General features: G+C 48.7%; 1 protein-coding gene across 1 annotated transcript in view; it reads right to left on the reverse strand.

Annotated features, from left to right (window-relative positions):
* Window positions 1–4,085: 4,085 nt before the first annotated feature.
* Window positions 4,086–25,268, reverse strand: part of LOC124116837 (endothelin-converting enzyme 1-like) — a 42,055-nt gene continuing 20,872 nt past the window's right edge. The window contains exons 5-14 of the mRNA XM_048385808.1: window positions 23,666–23,802; window positions 22,271–22,493; window positions 21,627–21,725; window positions 20,812–20,889; window positions 19,317–19,599; window positions 18,270–18,427; window positions 13,548–13,619; window positions 13,289–13,384; window positions 6,672–6,745; window positions 4,086–5,975 (exon numbers count right to left, since the gene is read on the reverse strand). Of these exons, the coding sequence (XP_048241765.1) occupies window positions 5,876–5,975; window positions 6,672–6,745; window positions 13,289–13,384; window positions 13,548–13,619; window positions 18,270–18,427; window positions 19,317–19,599; window positions 20,812–20,889; window positions 21,627–21,725; window positions 22,271–22,493; window positions 23,666–23,802 (1,320 nt within the window). The 3' untranslated portion in view covers window positions 4,086–5,875. The remainder of the gene's footprint in view (window positions 5,976–6,671; window positions 6,746–13,288; window positions 13,385–13,547; window positions 13,620–18,269; window positions 18,428–19,316; window positions 19,600–20,811; window positions 20,890–21,626; window positions 21,726–22,270; window positions 22,494–23,665; window positions 23,803–25,268) is intronic.

The raw sequence follows: 25,268 nt of genomic DNA on the forward strand, positions 1-25,268 counted from the left end.
CAGTCCCTCCGACTGTCTAGACGCCGTTAGACACATGCCCTACAACCGTCTAGACAGTCCCTGCGACCGTCTAGACACGTCCTACGACCGTCTAGACCCCACTACACACATGCCCTACAACCGTCTAGACCCCCTCTTCACACAGGCCCTAAGACCGTCTAGACCCCACTACACACATGCCCTACGACCGTCTAGACCCCACTACACACATGCCCTACGACCGTCTAGACCCCACCACACACAGGCCCTACGACTGTCTAGACCTAACTACACACATGCCCTACGACCGTCTAGACCCAACTACACACATGCCCTGCGACCATCTAGACCCCACTACACACATGCCCTACGACCGTCTAGACCCCACCACACACAGGCCCTACGACCGTCTAGACCCCACTACACACATGCCCTACGACGGTCTAGACCCAACTACACACAGGCCCTACGACCCTCTAGACCCCACTACACACAGGCCCTACGACCGTCTACACCACACTACACACAGGCCCTACGACCGTCTAGACCCAACTACACACATGCCCTATGACCGTCTAGACCCAACTACACACATGCCCTACGACCATCTAGACCCCACTACACACACGCCCTGCGACCATCTAGACCCCACTACACACATGCCCTACGACCGTCTAGACCCCACTACACACATGCCCTACGACCGTCTAGACCCCCACTACACACATGCCCTACGACCGTCTAGACCCCACTACACACAGGCCCTACGACCGTCTAGACCCAACTACACACAGGCCCTACGACCGTCTAGACCCCACTACACACAGGCCCTACGACCATCTAGACCACACTACACACAGGCCCTACGACCGTCTAGACCCAACTACACACATGCCCTATGACCGTCTGGACCCAACTACACACAGGCCCTACGACCATCTAGACCCCACTACACACATGCCCTGCGACCATCTAGACCCCACTACACACATGCCCTACGACCGTCTAGACCCCACTACACACATGCCCTACGACCGTCTAGACCCCCACTACACACATGCCCTACGACCGTCTAGACCCCACTACACACAGGCCCTACGACCGTCTAGACCCCACTACACACATGCCCTACGACCGTCTAGACCCCACTACACAAAAGCCCTACGACCGTCTAGACCCAGCTACACACAGGCCCTACGACCGTCTACTCCCCACTACACACAGGCCCTACGACCGTCTAGACCACACTACACAGAGGCCCTACGACCGTCTAGACCCCACTACACACAGGCCCTACGACCGTCTAGACCCAACTACACACATGCCCTATGACCGTCTAGACCCAACTACACACATGCCCTACGACCATCTAGACCCCACTACACACGCCCTGCGACTATCTAGACCCCACTACACACATGCCCTACGACCGTCTAGACCCCCACTACACACATGCCCTACGACCGTCTAGACCCCACTACACACAGGCACTACGACCGTCTAGACCCCACTACACACAGGCCCTACGACCGTCTAGACCCAGCTACACACATACCCTACGACCGTCTAGACGCCACTACACACAGGCTCTACGACCGTCTAGACGCCACTCCACACAGGCCCTACGACTGTCTTGACCCCACTACACACAGGCCCTACGACCGTCTAGACCCCACTAGACACAGGCCCTACGACCATCTAGACCCCACTACACACAGGCTCTACGACCGTCTAGACCCCACTACACACATGCCCTACGACCGTCTAGACCCCACTACACACAGGCCCTACGACCGTCTAGACACGCCTACCCACATACCCTACGACCGTCTAGACGCCACTACACACATGCCCTACGACCGTCTAGACCCCACCACACACATGCCCTACGACCGTCTAGACCCCACCACACACAGGCCCTACGACCGTCTAGACCTTACTACACACATGCCCTACGACCGTCTAGACCACACTACACACAGGCCCTACGACCGTCTAGACCTTACTACACACATGCCCTACGACCGTCTAGACCTTACTACACACATGCCCTACGACCGTCTAGACCCCACCACACACATGCCCTACGACCGTCTAGACCCCACCACACACAGGCCCTACGACCGTCTAGACCTAACTACACACATGCCCTACGACCGTCTAGACCACACTACACACAGGCCCTACGACCGTCTAGACCCCACTACTCACAGGCCCTACGACCGTCTAGACCCCACTACACACATGCCCTACGACCGTCTAGACCCCACTACACACAGGCCCTACGACCGTCTAGACCCGCCTACATACATGCCCTACGACCGTCTAGACGCCACTACACATATGCCCTACGACCGTCTAGACGCTATACACATATGCCCTACGACCGTCTAGACGCCACTACACACAGGCCCTACGACCGTCTAGACGCCACTAGACACAGGCCCTACGACCGTCTAGACCCCACTAGACACAGGCCCTACGACCGTCTAGACGCCACTACACACATGCCCTGCGACCGTCTAGACGCCACTAGACACATGCCCTGCGACCGCCTAGACCCCACTAGACACAGGCCCTACGACCGTCTAGACCCCACTAGACACAGGCCCTACGACCATCTAGACCCCACTACACACAGGCTCTACGACCGTCTAGACCCCACTACACACATGCCCTACGACCGTCTAGACCCCACTACACACAGGCCCTACGACCGTCTAGACCCGCCTACCCACATACCCTACGACCGTCTAGACGCCACTACACACATGCCCTACGACCGTCTAGACCCCACCCCACACAGGCCCTACAACCGTCTAGACCCCACCACACACAGGCCCTACGACCGTCTAGACCTTACTACACACATGCCCTACGACCGTCTAGACCACACTACACACAGGCCCTACGACCGTCTAGACCCCACCACACACAGGCCCCACGACCGTCTAGACCCCACCACACACAGGCCCTACGACCGTCTAGACCCCACTACACACATGCCCTACGACCGTCTAGAACCAACTACACACATGCCCTATGACCATCTAGACCCCACAACACACAGGCCCATGACCGTCTAGACCCCACTACACACAGGCCCTACGACCGTCTAGACCACATTACACACAGGCCCTACGACCGTCTAGACCCAACTACACACATGCCCTACGACCATCTAGACCCCACTACACACATGCCCTGCGACCATCTAGACCCCACTACACACATGCCCTACGACCGTCTAGACCCCACTACACACATGCCCTACGACCGTCTAGACCCCACTAGACACGTCCTACGACCGTCTAGACCCCACTACACACATGCCCTACAACCGTCTAGACCCCCACTTCACACAGGACCTACGACCGTCTAGACCCCACTACACACATGCCCTACGACCGTCTAGACCCCACGACACACATGCCCTACCACCGTCTAGACCCCACCACACACATGCCCTACGACCGTCTAGACCCCACCACACACAGGCCCTACGACCGTCTAGACCTAACTACACACATGCCCTACGACCGTCTAGACCACACTACACACAGGCCCTACGACCGTCTAGACCCCACTACTCACAGGCCCTACGACCGTCTAGACCCCACTACACACATGCCCTACGACCGTCTAGACCCCACTACACACAGGCCCTACGACCGTCTAGACGCCACTACACATATGCCCTACGACCGTCTAGACGCCACTACACATATGCCCTACGACCGTCTAGACGCCACTACACACAGGCCCTACGACCGTCTAGACGCCACTAGACACAGGCCCTACGACCGTCTAGACCCCACTAGACACAGGCCCTACGACCGTCTAGACGCCACTACACACATGCCCTGCGACCGTCTAGACGCCACTAGACACATGCCCTGCGACCGCCTAGACCCCACTAGACACAGGCCCTACGACCGTCTAGACGCCGCTAGACACAGGCCCTACGACCGTCTAGACGCCACTAGACACAGGCCCAAAGACAACCATGACCCGTCGTGCGGAGGTGGTACAGCCATGGGTGTTGCTGTAATTATTAAACTAACACAGCTGAAAATGCGGCATCCAAGAAAGAAAAACACCGTAGATCTGTTTCATATAAAAAGATTTTATTGTAAATGTGGAAGACATGACGTAGACGCGAACTTTTACCTTTGTAAGAGCGCCCTTACATCACAGACAGCAGTTTGTACACACGTGGCAAGATGGAATCCAAACGCAACGTATCCAGTTGCTACGCAACACGTCTCTTAGCAACTGTATACGGTGCTGTTGGACCCTTACCAAGGAAACAACGCATAAAAGGAAATATGAGAATTTCTCTTTTGCATTATCAATACAGAAGTCACAATAAAATCTACCTTTGTCCATCACTGTACACTTAGCAATATGCTCAATTGTGGTCAATGAGTTTATAACGTTTTTATGGACAGTAGCATGTTTTATGCTGTGAATTGTTATACTATTAACCATAAAAATGGAATGATTAAGTGTTAATCTCTTACCAAAATGTATCCGTTGTGTAAAAGAATAGTTCTATTAAAAACTAAATAAATGTATGTATTTACAATTGTGTCAACGAAACATTACTACACATAACACGAATATCACTTCTTCGCTCCTCCTCCTCCCTCGACTTATCGGGTGTTGAAAACAGTCATGGATATGCGGTGTGTGGACTGTATCTTCAGGCCTCCCGGAAGCGTCTAGCTCGAACATTCATACCTCGATTACCATCACGCTAAACATTAAACGGGAAATATCGTCAGTACTTCACGGGTCTGTGCATACACTACGTTCCTCCCTAAACCGTGAATACATGTATACGACCGCTTGCGGTATATTAGGGAGGGGTATCTATTTTCAGTCAGGTAATGAATTAAGACCGTTTGTAACTCGCGGAAGTAAAATGAGCTCTACTCCGTGCAGGGACGTTGTGCGAACCCTACCGTTGCCTGATATTTAAGCAATGAGTAGAGTAGAGGCCACACGACTGTTTCAGAGTAGCACGAGAAATATAACCGATGTAGTCTGTGCTTTCATTGGTTGAGAATATTGCAGATGTAATCTGAGCGTTCATTAGTTGGGAATATTACCGATGTAATCTGAGCGTTAATTGGTTGAGAATAATACCGATGTAAACTGTGCGTTCATTGGTTTGAGACGTCGCTCGATTCGGTCCCCTTGGCTTGATTCTCTGGTGAACATAGCGGCTATAGCCACAAAGCATCGCATGTATTCACGGGAGGTGGAGTAACCTAGTTTACACACATACCCTTAAGATTTGTCGATGGGGAAAGTTCAGCATGGATGTAACTTGAAAACAACTCGTTTTCATAACGGAATGGACATGTCCACAATGAAATACAGTGACACCCCGTCAATCTGGAATACTGTTCCCAGGCTCCCAGTGAACTGTTCACTGTAATGTGCTTTGTACAGGTTTCCTGATTTACGGGGTGTCACTGTTCATCGCGACTCTCAATGAAGACAGCACTAAGTTGTGTAAGTTTCAGGAACATCAAGAACGCAAGACTCAGAAAAAGTCCCTAGAATACCATATTAGCAAACACACATTTACCATGACAGAACACCCACATTTCTCATGTGGAAGGACCACTATATGTTACGCATTTTGTGTATGGTGATTAATTACATTTAATCACGTTCTCTTGCACCAACACTATATAATCAAACCCCACCAATACAACACCTCTACTTTGACGTAGAATCATCTCCCTTTCAGAGTTGTCTCCCTTGACAAAAAAGTCGCTGAGAAATCGGGTCCATGTTATGGATGAATTATTTACAAACGGAGCGAACTGAAAACAGCCTTAACCGAGGGGAGGTAACTGCGTCTCTCGTCCTCTGGAGACCGCTAGTACATAGTACACGTCTTCTTCGCAACCATTTTTGAATTTGATGGACATTTGAATGCCTCTCTGAACTCTGGGACTTGAGAAACTGCCATGTTAACCCTGGAGACGAAAACAAACATGCATAGTTGAAATAACAGCTTTGTTACCTGGTTAAACAAATATTCCCTTCCTAGTTTCAAAATTAAACCCACTGTGTTTGTGAAAATTATTTCGGTGGGGAAAAGTTGTGGAATGGAGCCGGCACCCCAAACCCAACCCAACCCACCACACACACACAACACACACACACCCAAACCCACACACACCCACCCCTACTCACCACACACACACACACACACAAACCCACACACACCCACCCCTTACCACACACACAAACCCACACACACACACCCCTACTCACCACCCACACACACACAAACCCACACACACACACCCCTACTCACCACACACACACACAAACCCACACACACACACCCCTACTCAACACACACAAACCCACACACACACACCCCTACTCACCACACACACACACCAACCCACACCCACCACACACACACGCACTACACACACACAGACACCACACCCACCACCCACCACCCACCACGCCTATCCCGGCTTGTTATATCACTAGGAGGAAACCCTCCCCCACTACAGGATCTTTAGTGTCAGCATATATAGCAGAGACATGCTATTGTATATACGGTAGAAATATTGTCATTCTTAGGTGGTGTTCTTTTAAAACATTTTTAATATCCTTTTAATGTTAGAACTTATGTGATTTCGTGGTGCACTTACTTGAGACTCTCCTGCAGAATACCACGGGCTGCCTGGGAAAACGCCTCATTCGGGTTACGGTTGAAACAATTAGACTGAAACAGAAGTATATCCAGGTCAAATATAGTTTACAAGATAAAGAATCTGACACTGAAGTTGAATCACAGGAGCAGGTTTTTGACGGCCATTACATATCACTGTTGCATCGTCGTCAGCATGTTTCCAAGATTTGGGGATTGAATGGGCGCTTCGTGCTAATACTGATATTGCACTCTGCAATGTTTCAAAACTTGGATGCAAGGACCTGGAGCCTTTAACTGGAACTTGAGACACGAACTTTCCACAGATGAAAACGTACTAATTTGTTAGCGACGGTTCAGGGTTACACCTTTGAAGGACAAGAAGTAGTCCTGAAATACCCTTAGAAACAATAAACAGGTACGTCTTCGGGTCATTTTATTTCTAACAATCTATTTCCCCGTGAAGTTATTAATCAAGTACATTTAGCAAGATACGTTACTATTTAATTATCTGACCACTGTCCCAAAGTGAGTGAATGACGTTTAACGGGTTCAGTATCATCATTAATATACACTGGAGTACGCATGCACAAGGTCTGAATGGAGGAAGAAGATCCTCCCTGTATGTTGGGGACACCTCCCTGTATGTTGGGGACACCTCCCTGTATGTTGGGGACACCTCCCTGTATGTTGGGGACACCTCCCTGTATGTTGGGGACACCTCTCTGTATGTTGGGGACACCCCCCTGTATGTTGGGGACACCTCTCTGTATGTTGGGGACACCTCCCTGTATGTTGGGGACACCTCCCTGTATGTTGGGGACACCCCCTGTATGTTGGGGACACCTCCCTGTATATTGGGGACATCTCTCTGTATGTTGGGGACACCTCCCTGTATGTTAGGGACACCTCCCTGTATGTTGGGGACACCTCCCTGTATGTTTGGGACACCCCCTGTATGTTGGGGGCACCTCCCTGTATGTTGGGGACATCTCTCTGTATGTTGGGGACACCTCCCTGTATGTTGGGGACACCTCCCTGTATGTTGGGGACACCTCCCTGTATGTTTGGGACACCCCCTGTATGTTGGGGGCACCTCCCTGTATGTTGGGGACACCTCCCTGTATGTTGGGGACACCTCCCTGTATGTTGGGGACACCTCCCTGTTTGTTTGGGACACCCCCTGTATGTTGGGGGCACCTCCCTGTGTGTTGGGGACACCTCTCTGTATGTTGGGGACATCTCTCTGTATGTTGGGGACACCTCCCTGTATGTTGGGGACACCTCCCTGTATGTTTGGGACACCCCCCTGTATGTTGGGTACACCTCCCTGTATGTTGGGGGCACCTCCCTGTATGTTGGGGGCACCTCCCTGTATGTTGGGGACACCTCCCTGTATGTTGGGGACACCTCTCTGTATGTTGGGGACACCTCCTGTATGTTGGGGACACCTCTCTGTATGTTGGGGACACCTCCCTGTATGTTGAGGACACCTCCCTGTATGTTAGGGACACCCCCTGTATGTTAGGGACACCTCCCTGTATGTTGGGGACACCTTTCTGTATGTTGGGGACACCCCCCTGTATGTTGGGGACACCTCCCTTTTTGTTGGGGACACCTTTCTGTAGGTTGGGGACACCTCCCTGTATGTTGAGGACACCTCCCTGTATGTTAGGGACACCCCCTGTATGTTAGGGACACCTCCCTGTATATTGGGGGCACCTCCCTGTATGTTGGGGACACCTCCTGTATGTTGGGGACACCTCCCTGTATGTTGGGGACACCTCTCTGTATGTTGGGGACACCTCCTGTATGTTGGGGACACCTCTCTGTATGTTGGGGACACCCCCTGTATGTTGGGGACACCTCCCTGTATGTTGGGGACACCCCCCTGTATGTTGGGGACACCTCCCTGTATGTTAGGGACACCTCCCTGTATGTTGGGGACACCTCTCTGTATGTTGGGGACACCCCCTGTATGTTGGGGACACCTCCCTGTATGTTGGTGACACCTCCCTGTATGTTGGGGACACCTCCCTGTATGTTGGGGACACCTCTCTGTATGTTGGGGACACCTCCCTGTATCTTGGGGACACCTCCCTTTATGTTGGGGACACCTCTCTGTATGTTGGGGACACCTCTCTGTATGTTGGGGACACCTCCCTGTATGTTGGGGACACCTCCCTGTATGTTGGGGACACCTCTCTGTATGTTGGGGACACCTCCCTGTATATTGGGGACACCTCCCTGTATGTTGGAGACATCTCTCTGTATGTTGGGGACACCTCCCTGTATGTTGGGGACACCTCCCTGTATGTTGGGGACACCTCTCTGTATGTTGGGGACACCTCCCTGTATGTTGGGGACACCTCCCTGTATGTTGGGGACACCTCTCTGTATGTTGGGGACACCTCCCTGTATGTTGGGGAAACCTCCCTGTATGTTGGGGACACCTCCCTGTATGTTGGGGACACCTCTCTGTATGTTAGGGACACCTCCCTGTATGTTGGGGACACCTCCCTGTATGTTGGGGACACCTCCCTGTTTGTTTGGGACACCCCCTGTATGTTGGGGGCACCTCCCTGTGTGTTGGGGACACCTCTCTGTATGTTGGGGACATCTCTCTGTATGTTGGGGACACCTCCCTGTATGTTGGGGACACCTCCCTGTATGTTTGGGACACCCCCCTGTATGTTGGGTACACCTCCCTGTATGTTGGGGGCACCTCCCTGTATGTTGGGGGCACCTCCCTGTATGTTGGGGACACCTCCCTGTATGTTGGGGACACCTCTCTGTATGTTGGGGACACCTCCTGTATGTTGGGGACACCTCTCTGTATGTTGGGGACACCTCCCTGTATGTTGAGGACACCTCCCTGTATGTTAGGGACACCCCCTGTATGTTAGGGACACCTCCCTGTATGTTGGGGACACCTTTCTGTATGTTGGGGACACCCCCCTGTATGTTGGGGACACCTCCCTTTTTGTTGGGGACACCTTTCTGTAGGTTGGGGACACCTCCCTGTATGTTGAGGACACCTCCCTGTATGTTAGGGACACCCCCTGTATGTTAGGGACACCTCCCTGTATATTGGGGGCACCTCCCTGTATGTTGGGGACACCTCCTGTATGTTGGGGACACCTCCCTGTATGTTGGGGACACCTCTCTGTATGTTGGGGACACCTCCTGTATGTTGGGGACACCTCTCTGTATGTTGGGGACACCCCCTGTATGTTGGGGACACCTCCCTGTATGTTGGGGACACCCCCCTGTATGTTGGGGACACCTCCCTGTATGTTAGGGACACCTCCCTGTATGTTGGGGACACCTCTCTGTATGTTGGGGACACCCCCTGTATGTTGGGGACACCTCCCTGTATGTTGGTGACACCTCCCTGTATGTTGGGGACACCTCCCTGTATGTTGGGGACACCTCTCTGTATGTTGGGGACACCTCCCTGTATCTTGGGGACACCTCCCTTTATGTTGGGGACACCTCTCTGTATGTTGGGGACACCTCTCTGTATGTTGGGGACACCTCCCTGTATGTTGGGGACACCTCCCTGTATGTTGGGGACACCTCTCTGTATGTTGGGGACACCTCCCTGTATATTGGGGACACCTCCCTGTATGTTGGAGACATCTCTCTGTATGTTGGGGACACCTCCCTGTATGTTGGGGACACCTCCCTGTATGTTGGGGACACCTCTCTGTATGTTGGGGACACCTCCCTGTATGTTGGGGACACCTCCCTGTATGTTGGGGACACCTCTCTGTATGTTGGGGACACCTCCCTGTATGTTGGGGAAACCTCCCTGTATGTTGGGGACACCTCCCTGTATGTTGGGGACACCTCTCTGTATGTTAGGGACACCTCCCTGTATGTTGGGGACACCTCCCTGTATGTTGGGGAAAACTCCCTGTATGTTAGGGACACCTCCCTTTATGTTAGGGACACCTCCCTGTATGTTAGGGACACCTCCCTGTATGTTGGGGACACCTCCCTGTATGTTGGGGACACCCCCTGTATGTTGGGGACACCTCTCTGTATGTTGGGGACACCTCCCTGTATGTTAGGGACACCTCCCTGTATGTTGGGGACACCTCCCTGTAGGTTAGGGACACCTCCCTGTATGTTGGGGACACCTTCCTGTATGTTGGGGACACCCCTTGTATGTTGGGGACACCTCTCTGTATGTTGGGGACACCTCCCTGTATGTTGGGGACACCTCCCTGTATGTTTGGGAAACCTCCCTGTATGTTAGGGACACCTCCCTGTATGTTGGGGGCACCTCCCTGTATGTTGGGGACACTCCTGTATGTTGGGGACACCTCCCTGTATGTTGGGGACACCTCTCTGTATGTTGGGGACACCTCCTGTATGTTAGGGACACCTCTCTGTATGTTGGGGACACCCCCTGTATGTTGGGGACACCCCCCTGTATGTTGGGGACACCTCCCTGTATGTTAGGGACACCTCCCTGTATGTTGGTGACACCTCCCTGTATGTTGGGGACACCTCCCTGTATCTTGGGGACACCTCCCTGTATGTTGGGGACACCTCCCTGTATGTTGGGGACACCTCCCTGTATGTTGGGGACACCTCCCTGTATGTTGGGGACACCTCCCTGTATGTTGGGGACACCTCCCTGTATGTTGGGGACATCTCTCTGTATGTTGGGGACACCTCCCTGTATGTTGGGGACACCTCCCTGTATGTTGGGGACACCTCTCTGTATGTTAGGGACAACCCCCTGTATGTTGGGGACACCTCCCTGTATGTTGGGGACACCTCTCTGTATGTTGGGGACACCTCCCTGTATGTTGGGGAAACCTCCCTGTTTGTTGGGGACACCTCCCTGTATGTTGGGGACACCTCTCTGTATGTTAGGGACACCTCCCTGTATGTTGGGGACACCTCTCTGTATGTTAGGGACACCTCCCTGTATGTTAGGGACACCTCCCTGTATGTTGGGGACACCTCCCTGTATGTTGGGGAAAACTCCCTGTATGTTAGGGACACCTCCCTCTATGTTGGGGACACCTCCCTGTATGTTGGGGACACCTCCCTGTATGTTGGGGACACCTCCCTGTATGTTGGGGACACCCCCTGTATGTTGGGGACACCTCTCTGTATGTTGGGGACACCTCCCTGTATGTTAGGGACACCTCCCTGTATGTTGGGGACACCTCCCTGTATGTTAGGGACACCTCCCTGTATGTTGGGGACACCTTCCTGTATGTTGGGGACACCCCCTGTATGTTGGGGACACCTCTCTGTATGTTGGGGACACCTCCCTGTATGTTGGGGACACCTCCCTGTATGTTTGGGAAACCTCCCTGTATGTTAGGGACACCTCCCTGTATGTTTGGGAAACCTCCCTGTATGTTAGGGACACCTCCCTGTAAGTTGGGGGCACCTCTCTGTATGTTGGGGACACCTCCCTGTATGTTTGGGAAACCTCCCTGTATATTGGGGACATCTCTCTGTATATTTTCGGAAACCTCCCTGTATGTTGGGGACACCCCCCTGTATGTTGGGGACATCTCTCTGTATGTTGGGACACCTCCCTGTATGTTAGGGACACCTCCCTGTATGTTGGGGACACCTCTCTGTATGTTGGGGACACCTCCCTGTGTGTTGGGGACACCTCTCTGTATGTTAGGAACACCTCCCTGTATGTTAGGGACACCTCCCTGTATGTTGGGGACACCTCCCTGTATGTTGGGGAAAACTCCCTGTATGTTAGGGACACCTCCCTTTATGTTGGGGACACCTCCCTGTATGTTGGGGACACCTCCCTGTATGTTGGGGACACCTCCCTGTATGTTGGGGACACCCCCTGTATGTTGGGGACACCTCTCTGTATGTTGGGGACACCTTCCTGTATGTTAGGGACACCTCCCTGTATGTTGGGGACACCTCCCTGTATGTTAGGGACACCTCCCTGTATGTTGGGGACACCTTCCTGTATGTTGGGGACACCCCCTGTATGTTGGGGACACCTCTCTGTATGTTGGGGACACCTCCCTGTATGTTGGGGACACCTCCCTGTATGTTTGGGAAACCTCCCTGTATGTTAGGGACACCTCCCTGTATGTTTGGGAAACCTCCCTGTATGTTAGGGACACCTCCCTGTAAGTTGGGGGCACCTCTCTGTATGTTGGGGACACCTCCCTGTATGTTTGGGAAACCTCCCTGTATATTGGGGACATCTCTCTGTATATTTTCGGAAACCTCCCTGTATGTTGGGGACACCCCCCTGTATGTTGGGGACATCTCTCTGTATGTTGGGACACCTCCCTGTATGTTAGGGACACCTCCCTGTATGTTGGGGACACCTCTCTGTATGTTGGGGACACCTCCCTGTGTGTTGGGGACACCCCCCTGTATGTTGGGGACATCTCTCTGTATGTTGGGGACACCTCCCTGTATGCTAGGGACATCTCTCTGTATGTTGGGGACACCTCCCTGTATGTTGGGGACATCTCTCTGTATGTTGGGGACACCTCCCTGTATGCTGGGGACATCTCTCTGTATGCTGGGGACACCTACCTGTATGTTGGGGACATCCCCCTGTATGTTGGGGACACCTCTCTGTATGTTGGGGACACCTACCTGTGCGTATGCTACAAAGAACATCTGGTCGTTACTCCTGGCTGCGCCTGGTGCCGTTCTCTCCACCTTGTTAGCCTTCTCCCATGCCTTGAAAGCCTGGAAGGTGAACACGTCACATGTCAGTGTGGCATATGAATGCAACAAATTATAACATTCACAAAATTGCAGTATCCCTGGTACTGTTTAAAACAATTACGGCCGTTTTTTTAAAGAAAAAGTTCATTTATTAAACACGAAATGGCATTAAACCAGGTCTTACCTTGTACGCCAGTCTGACGCCGCTTGTCTCAGCAAGGGCCTCGGGGGCGTACCCTGGGGCGTCAACGGGCACCTGCAGCAGATAAAAGCATATGTAGTTTACACAGAAACATCACTGATTAAACGTCATCGTAAAATAAGTCTATGATGTTCAAAGCAAGCAGCCTGCGACATAGCGGAGATGACGTTAGCAAGTGGCCCATACCTTCAGCAGGAGGTTATATACTCATGTAACTAAATAAGACAACGGCTCTAATGCAAGCATGTGTAAAGCGTTCTATGCCGCATGTCCCCCAAGGAAATATAGACAATAATTGTTGCGTAACGAACGAAATAATAGTATAATCCCTAACATACTTTGGCCAACGCTTGTTACTGCACACGACGATAAACATTTGTGTGTGTGTGTGTGTGTGTGTGTGTGTGTGTGTTATAAATGATATAAACAGGTAAGTATTCTTGTATCTAGTGGTTACTGAGTTTTCATTAACCTGCAGAGCGGGTTCGTTACACCTGGTTCGTGTAAGAGCATGTCGAGTATGGGTGGAGAGTGACGGTTTATTCTTCAACGTGCAGGTGAATAAATCATGCTCCACTCTGACAGGTGAAGTCCCCATATCATACCTGGATGTCGCGAGAATATATTTGAATACAGAATGAAAGGAATGTATCCTTCGTGGATTCCCCACGCTGAGGTGGCGTTGGTCACAGCGAGAGGACGACCTGGTATCAGAGCCCACCTCGCGGCATGTACGGTCAACGGTGATATCATGTTTCTTAACACCTGTCGTTAACAAAACACCAAACCCGACCTTGAAAGGTTTTAAACGATGGTGAAACGGGAAGGCATGGAGATGAATGTCTTGGTAGTTCTCAATGTGTGATCTGCCCAGGCTCATTTTAATCACAATACAGCACGCGCGAATAACTCAATAGCGATGACAGATCAATGCCAATTTCTTCATTACATTTCTGCGTCTGTTCATGGCATCTCGATGTTCTGGTCACGTGAGGGCAGACCGGTATTTGTTATCGGATGAAGAAGCAGCAATAGCCGTGACCATGTCGGAAACATAATACAAGCGATGTCTTCACGAACTATCTATGTCAGGCATGGTATTTGAAGTAAGTGTTGTGTGTAGATTGGGGAAACACATAAAAATACCGAATAGTTTAAACACGGCAACCTCGTTAACTGATGGTCGACTATATATAGGTGTTACTGATATTCAACTTTATAAAAAAATATATTAACTATGTTCATAAAATAACGGTTACTGATCGTCCGTCAAGTTCTTATTGTTGTTATCGTTGTTGGATCCTTTGTGGGTTTGTGATGGAGTAGACAATATACTAGTAGTTGCCTGGCGTGGGGTATAGGGGGGGGGGGGGGGGGGCAGCTGTCATGGGGCTTATCAAAAGTGTGTTCACACAGGCCTTGTACCTCATCTGCAGGAATTTATTGCCTGCTCCGTCAACACCATTCCGGCGATGTTTATCGCCACTGAGGTATCCCACCTACAGCTGTTGGTTGGACACGTGGCCGAGGGCTGCAGTATTTCTCCTTTACTTTCACAGTATATTACACTTCTTTCTCTCACCTTAGGTTCGAATCCCAGATTTATGACGTACATGTTACGTACAGGCAAATGCAATCGGTTACGTACAGTGAAATGCTACATGTCACGTACAGGGAAATGCTACATGTCACGTACAGGGCGATGCTACATGTCACGTACTGGGCGATGCTATATGTTACGTACAGGGAAATGCTACATGTTACGTACAGGGAAATGCTACATGTAACGTACATGGAAATGCTACATGTTACGTACAGGGTAATGCTACATGTAACGTACAGGGAAATGCTACATGTTACGTACAGGGTAATGCTACATGTAACGTACAGGGAAATGCTACATGTTACGTACAGGGAAATGCTACATGTTACGTACAGGGAAATGCTACATGTTACGTACAGGGTAATGCTACATGTAACGTACAGGGAAATGCAATCGGTTACGTACAGTGAAATGCTACATGTTACGTACAGGGAAATGCTACATGTTACGTACAGGGAAATGCTACATGTTACGTACAGGGTAATGCTACATGTTACGTACAGGGTAATGCTACATGTTACGTACAGGGTAATGCTACATGTAACGTACAGGGAAATGCTACATGTTACGTACAGGGTAATGCTACATGTAACGTACAGGGAAATGCTACATGTTACGTACAGGGAAATGCTACATGTAACGTACATGGAAATGCTACATGTTACGTACAGGGTAATGCTACATGTAACGTACAGGGAAATGCTACATGTTACGTACAGGGTAATGCTACATGTAACGTACAGGGAAATGCAATCGGTTACGTACAGTGAAATGCTACATGTTACGTACAGGGCGATGCTACATGTTACGTACAGGGAAATGCTACATGTTACGTACAGGGAAATGCTACATGTTACGTACAGGGTAATGCTACATGTTACGTACAGGGTAATGCTACATGTTACGTACAGGGTAATGCTACATGTTACGTACAGGGTAATGCTACATGTAACGTACAGGGAAATGCTACATGTTACGTACAGGGAAATGCTACATGTAACGTACAGGGAAATGCTACATGTTACGTACAGGGAAATGCTACATGTCACGTACAGGGCGATGCTACATGTTACGTACAGGGAAATGCAATCGGTTACGTACAGGGAAATGCTACATGTTACGTACAGGGAAATGCTACATGTTACGTACAGGGAAATGCTACATGTTACGTACAGGGTAATGCTACATGTTACGTACAGGGAAATGCTACATGTTACGTACAGGGTAATGCTACATGTTACGTACAGGGTAATGCTACATGTAACGTACAGGGAAATGCTACATGTTACGTACAGGGAAATGCTACATGTAACGTACAGGGAAATGCTACATGTTACGTACAGGGAAATGCTACATGTCACGTACAGGGCGATGCTACATGTTACGTACAGGGAAATGCAATCGGTTACGTACAGGGAAATGCTACATGTTACGTACAGGGAAATGCTACATGTTACGTACAGGGAAATGCTACATGTTACGTACAGGGTAATGCTACATGTTACGTACAGGGAAATGCTACATGTTACGTACAGGGTAATGCTACATGTTACGTACAGGGTAATGCTACATGTTACGTACAGGGAAATGCTACATGTAACGTACAGGGAAATGCTACATGTTACGTACAGGGAAATGCTACATGTAACGTACAGGGAAATGCTACATGTTACGTACAGGGAAATGCTACATGTCACGTACAGGGCGATGCTACATGTTACGTACAGGGAAATGCAATCGGTTACGTACAGGGAAATGCTACATGTTACGTACAGGGTAATGCTACATGTAACGTACAGGGAAATGCAATCGGTTACGTACAGGGAAATGCTACATGTTACGTACAGGGAAATACTACATGTTACTACAGGGCGATGCTACATGTTACGTACAGGGCGACGCTACACGAAACTGCTGAGGCTCTGGTGTATGTTAATATATCAATTAGCATTCATGCCCATAAACAGTCATGCCCTGTAGGTAGGACAGTTAGAGTGACACATTATTCTTACACATTAGTTATATAAACTTTTATATCTGTATTTACAGCGTCCTCTCTGACGTCACACGCTGTCATGAAGCAACTGAACGGGGAGACAGGGAGATTACAAGGACATCACCTCAATCTGCACTATACGAACACAGGTCTATTAATCATTAATTACGTAGGTACAGATTTACGTCTTCAGTTATGTGACGGAGTGTCAGCCCAGCTGGGGAGGAAAGTTCACAGCGGTGTTCGTTTACACGTTTGCTACAGCGGTGAAATCCACGACCAGGGGTCTGGGGCTGACAAACCAAGGACATTGAGTAGGGAGTCCGTTAATGCGGGGGTACAGTTCTAAGTGAAATCCTCCCCGGATTAACGAATCATGATAATGGGGTAATGTGGCGTTAGTTTTATATTTACTTAAACTGGGCGGATATCTCTTTTGAAGAGAAGTCTCTGAGTCCCCAAACCAGCGCCTCCCCCCTTTCTACACACACATATACATACACACATACACACACACGCACATACACACACACGCACATACACACACACTCACATACACACGCACGCACGCACGCACGCACGCACGCACGCACGCAAACACACCGCCCTCTCCCAACGGTTTTGCAAAACGAAAATATTTCCTTAGTGTTTCCTTTCCTTGTACTTCAGGGTTGAGATATCGATTTAAGTTTAAACACAAACAGTTAACGCGCACTCGCTATCACTGGATTGTCTGGTCCATCATTGGATTGTCTGGTCCAGATTCGATTGTTTACAGGCTGTCGTCGCGTGGGAGCGGCACTGCTGGGTAGGCAACAAACACTTCCATGTCTGCAAATTGTGTGCGGCATGTTCTACCGGCAGACCAGGAGTAAGTTGCTATTTTCGAGAGAACACCTGGTGGCATCACTAATTATACGTTATCCTTTTTTATAAATCTCATCACTACTCTGCCTTTTTGCGCGCAATGGAATATTCCGACAGATAATCTAGACTGATTCTTCAATGACCTTGACGTTTAATACTTCATATAAATAATCCCAATAGTAATCGTCCAGAGATCAAGGATTCCGGATTACCGGGGGTATACTATATTCTGACATACCGCGATGGGGTCGGTTGCTGCAACTGTCAACGTGAACGGCCCCATGGTCCTGTTGGCGTAAGCATCAATCACACATTGGCGAACCCGGATGTAGGATTTCTTCGTGCTATTGGTCCACCAGTCTCCAAAATGGCTGCCGTCTATCTTGTACTGAGCGCCTGGAGAGAAATCATGTGTTCAAAATTTATGAACCAAACGACTTTAAATTTATTTAAACAATGCATACTCACCGAACGTAGAAACTGTGACCATGGGTTTAATTGTATATCGCGCTGTTGTGATGTTTTAGATGCACATAATATCATTGTTTTAGATTAAAATCGGAACATCCACTAATCACCGCCAATTAACTGTTAACTGTTGGCTCCCATTTGTCCATTGCTAATCACCTATCAGCGCCAATCATCTGTTGGCTTCCCTTGTTAAGTTTCCACCTATGTTATCTTATTACTTTTGTTGTTCTTACGAGAAAATATATATGTTCTCTGCTTTATAGCATTCATTCACCTGATGAAGGAATAAGTAATACTATATACTCCGAAACGTTGTGTTCCTCCTAATGAAGAAGTTGACATCAATAAATTCTCTTCCTTATTTGTATCACTTCTAAATGTCATTTAAAGACTTGCACCAACAGCCTTTCTAATTAGTTTTTTTCTTTAAACAAATTCTCCCTACAAGTTTGGTGTGTTCTGGACGAGTTATATGGTGTTAAAGTCAGGTAAGTATATTTGCGGTCTGACGTTCTTCTGACCCCAGTAAGCCCTGAAACAACGGCACGTTTCTTAGTTGAACACACAGAACATTGAACAATATGTAACGGGATATAGCCAATATCATCATCATTATTATGATATTTTCGTTTATCAATAAATTTATATGATTAGAACTATTTTGGACCGTATTTCTGCTGGGATGGATTCAAGTAGATCTGCAGGGGTTGTTAAACAATTTTGTGATGCGAATTTGTGTGATATAATTTAACAAGACACGTTTTGCTGGAAATCAATGTCGGACACTTCTAACGCGATCGTAATATAACCTTACCTGTCTGGTCCACGGCGTGAATAAGATTATGCCCTAGGATAGTTCCCAAAGCACCAAAATTCATGTAATGCGGAAGCTTATGGTCGTAAAGCGGCCACTGCAGAAGCCCGGCCGGAACTATCATTTCTTTCCACGGGTTGTAGTACTCCGCGATGACGGAGTAGGTGTTGTACGTCCACTCCGTCGTGTCGGTGCCGTGCTTCAGACGCCGGTTCCAGTCTATCTTGTAGAACTTGTTCATGCTCATGCGGTTTGCGAAGTAGTCGTATCTGTCTATCTTCAACTAAAACAGACACATGCCGCTTAGCACGCTGGGCGCATGTATTAAACATAGTGAGTGAGTGTTGTATCACGCCGCAGTTAACAGTGTTTCAGTCAGATCACGGCGTGGCAGCACGATGTCGGCGAAAAGCCTGAAGTGAGTGAGTCAGTGAGTATGGTTTTACGCCGCTTTTAGCAATATTCCAGCAATATCACGGCGGGGGACACCAGGAATTGGCTTCACACATTGTACCCATGTCGGGAATCAAACCCGGGTCTTCAACCACTAGCCTTCCCGACCGCCCCGAAAAGTCTGAAGAAAAGCTCTGGTATAATGCTGACAAACATATGAACATAATCATGGCGAACCGAAATTCCAACCTGCGATCACGGCTGAAAAGACATCTCTGCACTGCGAAGTAGGACGTAAGTAAGAGCACTTATCTTTGAAACATACTGTGTACGAACGTTTCAACACTTATCTTTGTAACATACTGTGTACGAACGTTTCAACACTTATCTTTGTAACATACTGTGTACGAACGTTTCAACACTTATCTTTGTAACATACTGTGTACGAACGTTTCAACACTTATCTTTGTAACATACTGTGTACGAACGTTTCAACACTTATCTTTGTAACATACTGTGTACGAACGTTTCAACACTTATCTTTGTAACATACTGTGTACGAACGTTTCAACACTTATCTTTGTAACATACTGTGTACGAACGTTTCAACACTTATCTTTGTAACATACTGTGTACGAACGTTTCAACACTTATCTTTGTAACATACTGTGTACGAACGTTTCAACACTTATCTTTATAACATACTGTGTACGAACGTTTCAACACTTATCTTTGTAACATACTGTGTACGAACGTTTCAACACTTATCTTTATAACATACTGTGTACGAACGTTTCAACACTTATCTTTGTAACATACTGTGTACGAACGTTTCCAAATGTTACGAGACATACCTGTACCCAGTGGGTTTTCAATTTCAACGTCTTGAAACGAGAGCTCATGAATATAATGACAAGATTTATTGAAGTCAGAACATATTGCATATCGCCAGTATTCAAGAGTCAATGCGGCCCATGTGTGTGTGCCGACAGCGTTCTGTCAGCAGGTTTTGCCAGAGGTTGTGACAGGAGGTAATCAAATGGCAGTTTGTGTACATGTACGTATTCCCACTACTGCTTGAATGGCTGCCTCCAACACTTACTGCCATGTACATCTGGTCCAGTTTGTCGTCCGACATCATGTAGTCGGGGTACCCCATCTTGTAGATCGAGTCTGTGATCTGGAAGAAGACGTTGGAATATTACCCACACCATCTTGCCCCTTTACACCATGCTCGTGTGTGTGTGTGTCTGTCTGTCTGTCTGTCTCTGTGTGTGTGCGTGTGTGTGTGTGTCTCTCTCTGTCTGTCTGTGTGTGTGTATGTCTGTCTGTGTGTGTGTGTGTCTCTGTCTGTGTGTGTGTGCGTGCGTGTCTCTCTCTGTCTGTCTGTGTGTGTGCGTGTGTGTGTCTGTCTGTGTGTGTCTGTGTCTGTGTGTGCGTGCGTGCATGCTTGTGTGTGTGTCTGTCTGTGTGTGTGTGCGCGCGTGCGTGCGTGTGTGTGTTTGTGGTGCTTGTGTATAATCAGACATCCAGACACAGACAATGAGACACCCAGACGCAGATAGTCAGACATTCAGACACAGACAGAGACACCCAGACACAGACAATCAGACATCCAGACACGGACAATCAGACACCCAGACACAGACATCCAGACACAGACAATCAGACATCCAGACACAGACAATCAGACACCCAGACACAGACATCCAGACACAGACACCCAGACACAGACAATCAGACACCCAGACACAGACAATCAGACATCCAGACACAGACATACAGACACAGACATACAGACAATCAGACATCCAGACACAGACACCCAGACACAGATAATCAGACATCCAGACACAGACACCCAGACACAGACAATCAGACACCCAGACACAGATCCCCTGTCCAGCCGACCAGTACCTTTTTCTTGGCAATGTTGCGTGTGTTTTCGTCCATCCACTGGTTTGACGTCAGAGAGTCTACGAGCGCAGTCCTCAAATAGTTAACGATCTCGGCCGACTAAAAACATACGACATTTAATTTGAACATATGTTATATATCCGACGAACAATTATATATGATCGTTTTTATTCAGAGAACAGAAATGTGTCAACACTTATATAAGGTTGTTTTCATGTACGTTATACACAGTATATCAGAAGGGTAGCGAGGACCGTGAACATTTGTTACCATGAAAGGACAGTGAGGTTCAAGAACAACTTATCTTATCAGAAGAGTGAGTGAGTGAGTTGGGTTTAACGCCGCTTTTAACAGTATTCCAGTTATATCATGGTGTGTCAGCTTGATGTGGGAGGAAAGCCCGAAGTGATGCAGGTCTCAGACGTTTACCACTTCGGTGAAACCCATGAGCACGGGTATGGTGCTGACAAACCTAGAAACATAGTCAGGGCAAACCGGGAGTCGAACCCACAGTCATAGGTTTCTGGCGTGCCTAAATGACGCAACTCTTCACAACGATTCGCGGCGCTTTAGACGACTGGGCCACCCGTGCCCCCATAATTAGAAGAACTGATGTCTCAGCAAATACGCAGCTGTTAGCTCACCTTATCCTTGTTGGCATCAGAGAAGTGATCCTTGACGAACAGCGCGCTCATAGCCTCGCCCATGTCCCTGTCCACGATGCCAATGCAGTAACGCCACGTCCCCAAGAACTCGGCCTCGCCCGTCATGTCGACGTAGAACTCCCTGTTGGCGTGGATGTAGTCCCACGACAGGTCCTGCACGTACTTGTGGGCCAGACGCCAGACGAGGTAGTTGTTTAATATCCTGTAACACCGCGAGGTATGTGGTGAGTGATTGAACAATGTTTCACGGCTTACCCGGTTGATGTGGAGAGAAAGTTAGAAGACCACTTTGGTGGAAAAAACACGAGCACGGATATGGTGCTCACAAAACTAGAAATATAATCAGAACAGATTCTGGCGATAATGGACGGGAGTAGAGCTGGAACAGATTCTGGCAATAAAGGACGGGTGTAGGGCTGGAACAGATTCTGGCGATAATGGACGGGAGTAGGGCTGGAACAGATTCTGGCAATAAAGGACGGGTGTAGGGCTGGAACAGATTCTGGCAATAATGGACGGGAGTAGGGCTGGAACAGATTCTGGCAATAATGGACGGGTGTAGGGCTGGAACAGATTCTGGCGATAATGGACGGGTGTAGGGCTGGAACAGATTCTGGCAATAATGGAGGGGTGTAGGGCTGGAACAGATTCTGGCAATAATGGACGGGAGTAGGGCTGGAACAGATTCTGGCGATAATGGACGGGTGTAGGGCTGGAACAGATTCTGGCAATAATGGACGGGTGTAGGGCTGGAACAGATTCTGGCAATAATGAAAGGGTGTAGTCGTACAAGCTGGGTTTGTGTAGTGCTGGTCAATAATGGAGGGTTGTAGTCGTACAAGCTGGGTTTTTGTAGTGCTGGTCAATAATGGAGGGGTGTAGTCGTACAAGCTGGGTTTGTGTAGTGCTGGTCAATAATGGAAGGGTGTAGTCGTACAAGCTGGGTTTGTGTAGTGCTGGTCAATAATGAAGGGTTGTAGTCGTACAAGCTGGGTTTGTGTAGTGCTGGGCAATAATGGAAGGGTGTAGTCGTACAAGCTGGGTTTGTGTAGTGCTGGTCAATAATGGAAGGGTGTAGTCGTACAAGCTGGGTTTGTGTAGTGCTGGGCAATAATGGAAAGGTGTAGTCGTACAAGCTGGGTTTGTGTAGTGCTGGTCAATAATGGAGGGTTGTAGTCGTACAAGCTGGGTTTGTGTAGTGCTGGGCAATAATGGAAGGGTGTAGTCGTACAAGCTGGGTTTGTGTAGTGCTGGGCAATAATGGAGGGGTGTAGGGCTGGAACAGATTCTGGCAATAATGGACGGTAGTAGGTGTGCAAGCTAGGTTTGTGTAGTGCTGGGCAATAAATGGGGGTGTAGATGAGTTACATTTACCTCGATTTATTGTCCCCGAGATTTGTTATGAACGCTGCCATCTTCTTGATGTAGTCGGACTCGAGGAGCACGACTTTTGTGTCAGCGTTGACGCCGGCGTCACTGAACATGTACGTGAAGAACTGCACCCAGTCGATCTGCAACAGAGGAACACAGCGTCATAGAGGCTCTTCATTTTCTTCATCATTACCGCTGAGTGGGAGAACGTTGGATGTCGACCTCGAGTGATGCATCGAATGGACAGACAATGAAGACGTACCCTCGTACCATAATATTAATCACAGGATATTTTGCTCAAAAATCGACTATTAGCCATATTTTTAAAAACTGCTCAGTGCAGTTTTAAACAACCAACAAACATACACCTTTATGTGTAGCCCATCCCCATTTCTTGTGACAAACTGCATTAAAAACTGACTGGGAAATAACGAGGATGGAATATACATTATTCCCGCCAATGCTCACTCCAACTAGTAAATAACACGTGGTGATAACACAGGGGCTTCAGAATAAAGGGGAACTTGGCTGGGGTCAAACGGCAGTCCTGGATAGTTGTATTTAAGTCGTCAAAAACAGACTTTGCTTTTCTGCAAATTTATCATTATTACACACAAACGACCCCCCCCCCCCCCCCCCCCTTTACAAAGGACGTGCAACTCAACTGTGATGATATTTCCTCGTTTGGTCACGTGCCTATCACATCTCGTGATTGTCCCATTACCCAACACAATCTTGCGGCAAGAAAGACCATTATACTAAATGTTGCGGGATACCAGTCTGTATACTTTATTTCTATTATATTAACAATGTTTCTCGACCGTCATATTGTACGCACTCTATGCGGAGGGGTCGGTCAGTGTGCGGAACACTCTCAGTGCGTCTCTGCTGCGTGAATCATTAGGTAGGGAACGGAATAACCCGAGTGGACCCGAATGATAGGTTTGCACAACCTTCTAGCCTATACCTCGCATCATCACATCACAACACACATTCTCGTCTTCATTCCAGAAAACACAACTCAAGGGAGATAATCCCTGAAATATCCCATGACCTCCGGTCAGAGGCTCAGAGGTGTCAGTGCACTTGACCTCTCTATAGGTCACTGAACCCAAAAGGGGCCATGACCTTTACAAGCAGAAACAAGCATGATGACAAGGGACGTGTGACGGATGGAATGTCTTGGTAGGTATTTGTCTGTCTCTTTAAACTTTCAAAGTAATGCTTTTACCTAAAGCGCCTAGTCACCGTCCATAGGGTTGGGTACAACCTCAGATTGACCAAGGTCTTGAATTTAACTTACCGTGAAAGTGTTTAAATCAAGACATTTGATATGGGTACGCAATAACAAGAAATATATAAACCAAGTTACGACAATAACATACGATACCATCCAAAAAAGTTTAACAAAATATATATTTTAAACAACACGTTTAGAAACGTTTCATATATCGTTTTTGGATTCTAGACTATTCACGTGACACACTGGCCAGAGCGCATCTTTCTGAGCACGTGCTGAGAACAACATTCGCGCTTTTAATGTGAATCAAGGAATGTACCAATTAAAGGGAAACGTGGCTACACACGTCCACCAGTTCTTTGAGCG

Source organism: Haliotis rufescens, unplaced genomic scaffold (assembly GCF_023055435.1).
Source record: "Haliotis rufescens isolate VD_foot unplaced genomic scaffold, xgHalRufe1.0.p SCAF_6, whole genome shotgun sequence".
NCBI lineage: Eukaryota > Metazoa > Mollusca > Gastropoda > Lepetellida > Haliotidae > Haliotis > Haliotis rufescens.